At 38.0% G+C, this 12,656-nt stretch overlaps 1 protein-coding gene across 1 annotated transcript in view; it reads left to right on the forward strand.

Annotated features, from left to right (window-relative positions):
- Window positions 1–12,656, forward strand: part of fam189a1 (family with sequence similarity 189 member A1) — an 88,257-nt gene that overhangs the window by 32,433 nt on the left and 43,168 nt on the right. The window contains exon 2 of the mRNA XM_062423383.1: window positions 8,630–8,686. Coding sequence (XP_062279367.1) covers window positions 8,630–8,686 — 57 coding nt within the window. The remainder of the gene's footprint in view (window positions 1–8,629; window positions 8,687–12,656) is intronic.

Consider the following 12,656-nt stretch of genomic DNA (forward strand, 5'->3'; position numbering starts at 1 on the left):
GAGTAATATAAAGAGAAAATGAAAAGCCTACCCCAATACCCACATGTAAATCAGAAATGTAAATCAATCAACAAAAAATGTAATAAAAAACCCAAAGAGGTAGACATATTCTAGATCGGTGTGTCTTCAACAACAATGTTGGCATGTCATGACATGATTCATGCCTTTTTTCAAAAAAAATGTTTAATTAACATTTATATTATATAGGTCTTTTTTTAATAAAAAATATTTCATGTGCAGGTGGTCGAGTGGTTAGAGCACATGCCATATACGTTGCTAAATAAAGGCGTCCATGCCAACAAAATCTTTAAAAAATAAAATAATAATATTTCATGTTATTGACCAAAATTGTAGTTTGTAAATTGAGTTTAACTACAAAAAATGACCCAAAAAGTAGTTGAAATACTTGACGCAGCACAACATATGAATGTAGCTTAACTACCAGCAAGTTACAGCATATTGTAGTTAAGCTATGTAGTTCAACTACATGTAGTTTAAGTCTCCCCAACACTGACTCTCCTCTGCTCTTCCTACTCCTACTCTATCAGACTCGGTCATTTTAGTTGGCCATAATGCAGGATCGCTGAAATTAAATGTCGGATCAGTCTCTGATCCATCCTGCTCAGACTCTCTGACGGGGCAGCGAGCCCCTCCCGCTCCACTGTGACTCTCTTCTCTCTCACCGGTAGCCTGACTCTGTCCCTCCGTTGCGGGGCAGCTCTCCCGCATCACTCTCTCGGTCACCTGACTGCAGCTGGATCTCTCTCCTCTCTGACGGAGCTACCAAACTCAACTGTTTCTGTCAAAGATAACGTGTTGTGTCAGGCTTTTATACAAGCTAATGGACGTTAACATGGCCAGTTAGGTTACGTTACAAGGCTGCCGGTAAACGTTGGCTGCGCTGTTTCTTACCTTGCTCTACGTTGACTTTATTAGTTCCAGCTTCACCGTCACCACCTTTTTTTAAATATTTGTTTAGAAAATCTCTAAGGCCTCTATTTTCTTTTTCTTCTCTTCTTCTCTTTTCTTTACTTTTCTGAGCACCGGACTTGGGCTGGCCGGACATTTTTAGCGTACTGAACTTCAAATGACAACATCAAATTTTGATCAGTGGCCAAACCATTTTTGTGTTGGGGGTGGGGGGGTTCTTGACCACTATTTCAAGAGCGATTAGGAAGAAAACAATTAAAAGCTTTTATGTAACTCAAATATTACAATTTTTTTTCCACAAATAGGCCTATTTTGAAAAAATTATTCCATAATTTAATGTGGGGCCAGTTCTGGGCCCCCCCCTATCCTGGGCCCGGGACAACAGACCCGTTTGTCCCCCCCTATCGGCGGGCGTGGCTACATGTATAGCAGGAATTAGCTGCGGCAGCTATACAGATGTATTCCTTGCTGATCTTCTCTCATCCAGCAGGGCTTACATACCTTTTGTGTTTCATAAAGCAGTTTGAGTTCTGTCTTTTCACACTGGCTTTGCAACAAGTCAGTAATCTGTGAAAAAAAAAAAAAAGTTTTAATGTTTGCTTTGTAGTGGGCCTCAAATGACATGTCACCTCTGCACGTTTATGCATGTGTGTAGTTGTTGGTTTTCTATGGCAGTGTATCAGAGTAATGCATTCTTTCATGGCTGTGACACTGGCTCCTCTGATCCAGTCCTGTGAGAAGCCAAAGCCTCCTTTTATCCATCTGTTCCATTTACACTTGTCAGTACTGTGTGTGTGTGTGTGTGTGTGTGTGTGTGTGTGTGTGTGTGTGTGTGTGTGTGTGTGTGTGTGTGTGTGTGTGTGTGTGTGTGTGTGTGTGTGTGTGTGTGTGTGTGTGTGTCTCTGTGAATCTGCATGTGTGTGTGTGCTGCATCAGAGACACACAGGGATATAACATGTTCATATCAGCCCTAAAGAGTTAGTTTTCTGAATGAATTCATTTTTTATGGTTACTTCATTTCATCCATCATCCTGCCAACTGCACCTCACTTAAACTGATGAGTTTAATAATCGATGTCACTCCACTGATTAACTGCTATCAAATTAAATGTCTATAAATGTTATTCAGGTCTGAAAGTACAATTTCAGAACAAACTTCTGTCTTGAGCCATTGGCTGTGAACACAAATCGTTCTCCTAGAAATGTACAGCCCAGAAATAATGACTATCCTTCTTCTTGAGAAAATATTATAGAAAATTATCCAAAGTTTCATCTGCTCCAGCTTTGGTTGTTGCGGTTCTGTTCTTTTATGTTTCATGAGTTTGCACCTTATCCACAATGCATCAGTGAGACTTCTGACTAAAATGTAGAGAGCTTTCCACCTCAATTTTCACCTTCACACACACATTCACTCTTAATTGATTCATCACTCCTAATTTAGCATCAATTAACAGCACTGCACCATCAGATCCACTGACTTGAAGCTGTTCAGCACAAAACTATTTATGGATGTTTCTATCCCTTATTATCAGACTCTGTGCATCTTTAAAACCTTATTGCACCGTCTTTTTAGTAGACAATTTGTTGGCTTTCTACTCTATTTGTTTTAATTAGACATTATTTTGTCACTGATTATAAGGCAGATTGAAAACCCCCAAACTTGCTAACTTTGAAAGGAGCTTCACCATTTTTTAATCATTGTGTTAGTGGGTGTGTGCTACCCAGGTTTCAGTGACTAATGCTACTAAGTATTGCATGTTAATCCTGTTCTAGGTGCAGCCAAGGGGAAAAGCCTCCAGTGACTGACAACCAGCAAAGCTATCACTTGGTTCCTTCTCACACATAATTTCATGCCATGTATATAAAGAATATATACATGGCACACAGAAATGCATTCACAGTCCCAGAAATGGAGGAACAGGATGGATGCAATGAGGAAAAGTTAGGATGAGACGAAAAGAGAAAGCTTTTCAGTCAGTCACTGCTGCAATGGTGATGATCATTCAACCATCAATGTGTGCATGTGATAAGATAACATAGACTTTATTAGTGCCCTAAGTGTTTTGGCACGTAGTGTGACATGGTTGCATAGAATTATACACAATGGACATCAGTACAATTACAATTACACAGAGACATACTGGTAGACAACACAAGACAGGGTTACATCGGTTACATGTAGCCAGTCGTATGATAATAAGACTTTTGAGCGAAGTATATTGACTGAATACAACTACATGATATTGCACAACCCAGAATATAACTAAGATAGTAACAGTGACAGTAATCACAGTGGTCTGGTGGTCTTAGTAGCAGCTGGTTCTGAGAGAGACACAACAGGGCCAGCAGATGCAATACACTGGTAGTGGGCAGTAAATGAAGTTTAGGGCTCAGGGATGTGGGGTGTGCCGCAGCTTTGATTTATGCAACGTGGCATGGCTAAAGGAAAGGTGCGCCTAGTTGACATCAACATCATAAGAATCATAAAGGAAATAAATCAAAGAATGAGATGTGATTAGACAAGACAGGATAGATAATTGATTACTTGAGATATCTGATGCCAAACTGTGTGGATTTTTATACCTATTACTGGCGTATACTAACATGTTTATTACCAGTGCTAAGTAAGTGATCAGTGTTTCTGTCATAAACCTACCTTTCAATGCACATCTGAAATCCTGTTATCTGTGTAGCATTTCCATTGGTTTAATGATGCTGACTAGTAAAAAATGAACACGCTGCAGTGAAATACAAGAAATATAGTATTAACTATAGTTTAATACATTTTTGTTGCAAATGTTAGTGAAAAAGAGTAGTCATTTAAGCTGTGAATTTTTTAACGACTTTCCTTGATTGCATGATGACACCTTGAGGAGTTTTATGGACACAATGTAGTTTCACTCCGAAAACAAGAGACAGAAGTAAATGAAGTGAACAGAAACACTTCCCCCTGCTTTTCAGTGAGTTTATATTTTTGCCTCATCTTAAAAGAATGAGATCAGTTGAACTCTCTAGTTGCACAATTTTGGCAGTCACTCATGGGACTGAAATAGTAACCAGGAGTTACAATTGGACAGGACCAAAATGCAGTCTTGATTGTGCATTATGCAGTGCATGTACTGTACATGTGTCATCGAGATCATGATCACTTAGAGAGAAAAAGGCTTGTAATAGTGACACTACATCCTTGTCTTTTTAGAGAGGGTGCATGTTACCTGCAGTAACACAGGAGTAATACAAGTTTCTGCCTCCTGCTGCTTGATGCAGTTTATATTAGCAGTGAAAAGAACAAACGCATTAAAGAAAATCTCTTGTTAGAATTGCCATGCTGATTTTTTGTGTGTTTTACAAGCACATTGAATACAATTTTAGACCCTCTTAATGATTAATGTGGTAATAAAAACTTTGAGGTTGTACTTGGCTTGTTTTAATGACAGTGCACAGGAAGTTGTCTTCTTTTTTTAACCTGTATTTCCTGAATATTAGGACATTTTTTTTGGGTAAAGTAAACTGTAGCACTTTACCTCCAGCTTCATAGCCTTTGGAGGAGAAATGACAAAACAAGTATGATAAAGTGGTTTTGCTATATGTCCATAAAGACAAAGTCAATAGCTAATGGAATGACTCATTAATTATTAACTTTAAGTCGATAAATATTGGCGTTTATATTAATTCATAAATGATTTTCATGCTTCAGAGACACAGCCTGCTTCATCAAGACTATAATCTCCTCGTAGAGATAGCAGGATGATAAAAGAGAGAGGGAGAGACACTCAGACGCCCCTGTGGATATTTGTACACTACTGGAGACAATTGGCCATTATAGCCAGTCACACCAGAACCGGACCATGACACAGCTGCGTCAAGGGAACATTAGTGGTTACAGACTTCATTGTGGTGCATAATTATGACTGCTATCAATTGCAAACATGTGACCATCATGATAAAGAATGCACAACAACAAACAACATGCCATGAAAGCAGGATGTGCTCAGCTTCTCAGCCTCTAAAATCCCAAATCAGGATCAGAGGAATTTATTTGATACACTCATACACTATTTTTGTGTAATTAAACAACAAATCTGATGTTATTTTATCTTCCTTATTATCAGATCCCATAAAACGACCAAAACAGTTCATTTATCCTATTAAATTAAGTGCCATTTGTGTCGAAATAGCCTCATGCAGCTTATGAATCCATGCCATAAAACTCCATTGTTGTACAAATACTATTTAAAGAGTCTTACTGATGCACTGTAGCAGCTGAGCTATAAGGGGGAAAAAACTACACTGGTACAGCTTTTCTGTTGTTACAGAAATAGTTTTTGGATGATAATGGAGTTCTGTGGCACTGAGGGATAATCCATCAACACAGACAATACTTGTTAGTTGGAGAAATGCATTGTTGGTTTGGCCTTTTGTGGAATTTATAGATATTTATAAAAAGTTGAAATGACACCAGCTCTAAAAAAAAAAAAAAAAACTGTCTTCCTAAACTTGTATTCTTGTTTGTATGTTTGTGTGTGTGTGCTTAAATGAAATATTGACATCCTTTTTGCTAGTTCCTGTGGGTATCAAGGTGAGTGACGAAGTGGAAGATTGACTAGAGAGTGGAACAAGATGGGGAGGGAAATAGAAATGAGAAGGCTGGAAAGGGAGTAGTGAGTGCGTGAGTGCAGGAATATACTGTGACTGTGTGGGCGTATAGCAGAAGCAAGAAATACAGAGATGGATTGTGATACGGCCAGAAATTGGAAAGGGAGAGATGGCTAAACTCTTAAGAGAGAAAGTAGATTTCACGAAAGCCAGTGTGGAGAATGAAGGAGGAGAGCAAGATAGAGGAAATGGGGAGAACGTGTTGGTGTTTAATGGAGGGTGAAGAAAGGTGAAAGGCAGAGAACGTCCATGGAGGAAAAGACTGCTGGAGGCTATGAGTACCCATTGTTCACACACATTCTGATAATGCACAAATTCACACCTTCAATAGCATTTAGTGCAAAACCTCCCCCCCAAAAAAACAACACAGCACCACATACCAAGTGAGGCATGCTGACAGAGAAAACCAATAGATGTTTTATTAGCCTCTTTTTCTCCAAATTTAAACTTAATTTAATCGGGCATCTCATTTTAAAACAACAGCTGCTGTTTAGGGTGACATTCTCAAATAAGACCAACATATTTTTGGTAGTTATTTGGCTATTTGGCTTGAAATAAAAACAACAGATCAATAGCAGATGGTAGTAATAAATATTAAGGGGACACAAAGATATTATGAGAAAATAGCTCAAGAGAGCTTGAATTGTTTCATTTTGTCCAAAGCATCAAGCTTCAGGGTTACTGGTTCCAGGTAGACGGAGTACAAAATCTAAACACAGTCTTTCCTAAATCAGCACTAATGGAAAAACCTGGAGCACTGATAATCCCTAAGAGACAGTCTTATGAAATCTCATAGCTTGAACCAACACAAGCTGGTGCATTTCATACTCACTGGGAATGAACCTCTTCATCATCATCATCACAGTCATCATTATAATATAGGTTGTAACACACTCGTGATTATTTACATCAGCAGTGACGCAGAAAATGAATGAATAGGTGGAAATATCTGCTTACAGTTAATAGAAAACAGGCTGATGTGTAGTATCATTTACAGTTGCTGTCACAATAGTATAAGCCAACAACATTTTGGTGCAATATTTCACACTGCCTTTACCATGTGTGTATTTCACAAGAGCAAGTAGCTTTGATGTTCCTACTCTGATCCACATCAGTGTTTCCGTCAATGGAAATATAATCTATGCAGCACAGCAATACTTTGAATCTTGGTTAGATTCAGTAGTACAGGAATACATAGGAATGAAAAAGTCTTGCTCTGATCACTGGCAAATAAATGCTGTTGCTTGGTAAAGAAGCAAAAATAAACACTGGAATCAACCTGCCAACTTCAAGAAGTCTTTACTCATTTCAGTCAATGACAGCAGCCAAGTGAAAAGTGAATGCAGTTTCCTGTAGGGGGGGATCAGGTTGTGTAAGGAGTAAATCATACTTGTAAAAAGCTGTGAACACATTGAAATGGCTTTAAAATCTAAACCAATTGTAGAATAAATGTGGTATCCCACTCATTACAGTCCTAGAGAAGTACACAGTGTTCAATTTTTGGTCGTTAACCACCTGAAACTACCGGATCATCCTATCTATTTGATTCCCACTAAAGGTAAGACATTCACGGAAAAGCGAGCCTGTGAATACACAATGAGAAAAAGAAATCCACATCCATGTGGAAATCTGATGGCAGATGGGCACAGAATTGCCAAACAAGAGCAACAACTCCCACCTGATCTGTGTATAATTCAACACATCATGTAGGAGATGATCCTTTCAATCAGAGTGTATTTACCAGAGGAACCAAAGAAGAAGTAAAGGCAATATTAAAGGTGTTTTTGTGTCGAAGGTTAACACGTGTAAGAGTTTGTTGGTTGTTGTTGCGGTTTTGTTATTTGTGTTATGCCTGTGAATAGTAAAGAAAAATCTTCGTTTATTACAACTTTGGTTTTATTTTTGTTTGTCTCTATTGGCTATGATATAATTGAACTCACCAATCAGTTATTGCTGAATTCTGACATGATTACATTGCTACAATGAAGCCAGATGGGGGAAGAAATATAAACAATTAGGCTGCAAACAAGCCAACATATTAGCTAGATTATCCACTTTATTTGGAGGTCAAATTAATACATTTTAGTATAATTCTTCATAGCAGAATTCATTCATTCAGTAACAATAATCAAATCTTGCATTAAGTGATAATGTGTTGTTCAATCTTACTATCTTAGTCAGAGCAGACGGTCACACTGAGCCTGATAGCAGCTGGCTACACAACACAAGAGCCACAGACTCAGATTAGCTTTTCCTGCTAAAGTTTTGTTATCCGACTTACAAACATGAACACATGACTTGTCCTGCACTTCAGTTTGTTGAATGAGCCACTACACACACATTCACAGAGGAAAAGTGCACCACTAGCGTTAGTTAGCAGGCTAGATAGCTAATTAGCTATTCAGCTGCAGCACATCAAACAGCACATAAACACATCTGCAATATCACTTCAGACTTGTTAAACGCTGGTTTGGTCGTTGCTCTGTTTCTTTTTGTATGTTTCACGTTCTGATATTTCTCCAAATACTTTTTTTCTTCATTTCTCGTATTACAAAAATAGAAATTAGAAAACGTAAACATTAATTTTCATTACAAAGAGGGTTGATGACATTTCAGTTGGACTTTAATAGTACCAACAGACATTTTGCTACTTGTCTTCATTAGGCAAAAGGTATAATGCAAATAATTATAGTGTGTAGAAGACAACCTAGAATATTTGTGAACTTCTCAGTGGATAGTAGGCTTAACACAATTTAAAATCTTTTGGATAGTGGATCTAATGTTGTTCTAATCACAAAAGATTTAAAACTAGTTCTACTTTTTAGTGTTGTATATATGTTATCAAATTTCACCACTTTGATCATTACATTGTCACTATTACTGGTTCTGAATGATGGTCAAAACCACAAAATGAGGCACAACTATGAAACTAGGGATTCCCCTTTCATGTACATACAGGAACGTAATACTACATATTTGAATATGTGTCTGTGTTTTCATATCATTCAGCTCTTACAGTGTCTGTTCTGTGATCTTGTTTCCAGGTTTTGCTCTCTGGACTGATCGGAGTGGTGTCATGGAAGAGGCCGCTCTCTCTTGTGGTGAGTGTCCTCTAAACACCCACACTCAGCTGCTAATCTGTCAATCCTGAACGAAACATGAACATAAAAGTGGGAGCCTTTTATTGTGATGATGTGAGTGACGCTAATGTGACAACTCATGAGGCACATACTTGTCTGAAACAGATGCTTTTGTTTTTTTTGTCTGTTATAATCCCCACATGTTGAAAATACAACACTACAGGAGAATGCCAATCATGTCGAGGCATAAGACATGGCTAATACTGTACCTGATTACCATAACATGTGTAGATTAGTCCCATATTAAATAACAACAGGAAATAACAGTAGGTTGGAAGAAGACTTCACCTTTCTTTAATTTGCTGTGTTAATGAAAATACAGGATTAAATAATACATTGAGTTAACAAACATCACCATATTCTTCTTGCTATAACAAAACTTTGCACAATCATTGCTTATTTACAATGAAAATCAATCACTTTTTTAATGCATGCATTTCTAAGCCTGCAAACAGTACTGGAGATGTTATCTCAGCATACTAACACAATGTGACAAAGTGCTGAGAATCCCAAACCCAGTTGCTGGTTATACTTTAACTGTCTTTGAACGCAGTTTCAACTTTTGGGGCATGTTCACGTTGTGTTAAAATCCCTGGATCACAGCTTCAGTGTTGTATGTTTTCACAACTGCTGACCTGGAAACCACAAGACCAAACTCAGTCAGAAGTCTTAGCAATTTTCAGTTTTCTTGTGTCTGCTTGCACAGATGAAAAATCAATGAACTGTGTTGCTCAAGTTCAAACACATGTAATATCACCTGGATAGAAACCTTTTTTGCCACTTTTGTCAGCAACACTCACTGAGCAAAGATCACAGGTGGGGGATCTGGGTTTGTATTTATCAAACTTCTAAAATGTACATTTTTGTAACTTAAGTGACAAACTTAAGATAAAACTTATGATTAGAGATGATCTCTCTCTCTCTCTCTCTCTCTCTCTCTCTCTCTCTCTCTCTCTCTCTCTCTCTCTCTCTCTCTCTCTCTCTCTCTCTCTCTGTCTACACATCGTTCACTCTTTTCTGTTCTTTAAAGTACAGATCAGTGTTGGGGTGAGGCATTAACTACAAGTCCCTGCCCAATTCTATTTCATGCTCTCTTAATGCCATAAATAATCTCATCTCATTTCTGCAGCTTTACCACAGCGTGTTGTACCCCTCCCCTCTCACTGCGTATCATTTGTCTCGCTCTCTTTACTTTTATCACCTTGCTTCCCTGCTACACATATTAGCATCTTCTCCCTGCACATTTCTTTCCCCCATCCCATCCCCTCCCCCCTCTTTCTTTTCCCCTTTGTGTAACGTTAGACCAGAGAAAGAGATTTGAATCATACCAGTTCTTGGGGATCAAAGGAAATTTCCCATCATTGAGGTGTGAGTAGAAATTGGACACACATTGTGCACAGTACAAGAGTTAAATCATCTTACCTCCTTTTCCTTAAAAAGCATGACTAATTTACTGGAGTAATCTATGCCAGCTATTACACAGAGATGTCAATCCATGGCCACTGCTTCCTGTCTTTAGAGGGGTCTAACAAGTAATATCTGGCAAGGTTTCTGTGACTTTTGCTGTAGCTTGTAATGTTTGGTCCTAACAGGCGAGCGTTTTCATTTCTGGCTTTGACCCAGCACTGACTGGCAGGTGACTAATACACCGGCTGGAATCTTTCAGTCTTGGCAACGCTGCACCAACCCATTTGCCAAATATGGGTGGCCATTATGGGACTTTTTTCCTATCTTTATTCAAGAGCGTGGTCTTTCAATTTGAGAGTATGATTTATTGATTTCACGTTCAGATTTCGTAATGCTTTCCCCCAAAATGCTGCCCTCGCACTCACAAAGCCCCTGCTTGTGCTTAGATCTGTTCAGCTTCTGCTCAGAACTGTTGTATGTTTGTTGTATTGTTGCTTGCATAATTTTCCTGCTCCAGCTTCTCCTCGTACTCAGGCTGCTTCTGTGCGCTTATGAAACATCTGCTCTCACATTTCTGCTCTGCTCTGGGATTGTTTGTGCAAGAACCCTCTCAAAATCCCCCAACCAATAGAATGGCAGGTGTAGTGTTACCAATGAAATGATTGCTGTCTTCTTGCAAGCATGTTTGTTTGACCTTTTAGGGCATCCTGTATGGGTGATTACTCCTCCAGGGCTTTATTAACTGTATCTCCCTTGCTTTCTGTTATGACTTTTGAAATTAAAGGACAGTTCATATTTATATACCAATGTCCATACTTTTTATTATAATACCTATAGTAGCTTTATAGCACTCCAGCCACATGGAGGATTGTCACAAAATGAAGGACTTTGGCTCTAAAAAGACTGTAACTTGATTAGATTAATTTTGGACTTGGATTTGTCCCCCATCACTTACATTGAAAATGCATCATGAAGGGATTTCTTAGTGGTGCGTATGTACAGGAGGAATAACTTCACAAAGACAAACGTGCCTAACTGTTTTCTTAAGAGAAACTTGAAAAATGCAGTAAAACTTGCAGTAACACAATATCTGATATTATAATTAACTTAATATGGTACATTTATCAGCAAATATCTACTCACCTTTTTACTCGGCTCTGCTCTGCTCTGCTCTCCAGGGACTCCTGAGGGAAATATCTGGCTCTTTTACTGCTAAATGTTCCACTAAGCTCACCACCTAGTCCTAGCTTTGTCTTACTGCTGTTTGCTGCAGGGCATCTGCATACGGTGGCTTTTTAGGGATTTTCCCACAAAAATGAGCTGTCTGCTGCGTACAAAGTGTGTGTGGATAAAAAATAGTACATTTTACTACAAGCGACCCCTTTCAAGTACATACAAGTAATAATGAGATCCATTATTGAAATAAAAATATTTATAGTTAAATTTACAGGTTTAAGTTCATAGAAATTGTGATGGTCTTCTTTTTTAATCACTTAATGACATTCTAGACTAATTGATAAATTGATTAATCAATAACAATACCAGTAATGATAATGATCAACAGACTGATCAATTATGAAAAAGAATAGGTTCAAAATATTAAAATAAAATGTATTTTAATTGAAATGATCTTTAAGTATATTCAGACATTTAGAAATGTAGCAGCATTTTTAGTTCTTTGTATTTGCATTGAAGTATTAGGGAGGCAGATATGAGGTATAAATAGAAAAGGCAAGACAGAATTTAAAAGAAAGCTTGTGTAACATCTTTGGCTCTGACACATTGCAGTCAAGTCAGCGCACGACACTGAGTGCAATGTTCAGATGGTTGGAGACGGGATGTTTGAATGCCAGAGTTGAAAAAGAAGTGCATCATTGTGGAGAAAGTTGACGTGTCGAATATAAAATCATGTGTGCTCCAAACTTTCCTTGTAAACTCAAACGCAGTAAAGATATATTTTTATATTTAGCTCAGTGGAATGAGAAAACACAGCGCGTCCGTGTTTGAGGGAAATCCTCCTCTTCCCCCTGAAATAGCTAATAAACATTGTTGTTTTCTACCAATCTGGTCTGTGGCATTAGTGCCACAGCAGATTTACTGTGTATCACTGAGAGCCAGAAGACAGACAAGACTACCTGCAGTCTTCTGCTGTTTGTGACTGTGATGGATTATGTGTTCAGAGTGAGACAAAGACAGAGAGAGAGTTTAAGGGCAGTAAGTCCTTGTTTGCCCTGTCAGGAAACAAGACAGGGATTGTCTGCAGAAGGGATGAGCAGAGAGCCCAGTATTTGTATTTGTATCTTTATTTGTTGAGGCAGCAAAATTATGTGTATTTGTATATATTCTCAAATCGAGGTGGAAGTTTAACAATCCTTCTTTGTTTTTGTTACACTTTTAATTTTAGCATACGAAAGTTTTAAAATAAACTATTCAATAAACTATTATAATAATTATGAACACTTAAATGTAATATTGGTTTGTGGTTGTCATAAACACATATAACCATAAACATAATTGAAAATAA

The sequence above is a fragment of the Scomber scombrus genome, chromosome 1 (genome assembly GCF_963691925.1).
Source record: "Scomber scombrus chromosome 1, fScoSco1.1, whole genome shotgun sequence".
NCBI lineage: Eukaryota > Metazoa > Chordata > Actinopteri > Scombriformes > Scombridae > Scomber > Scomber scombrus.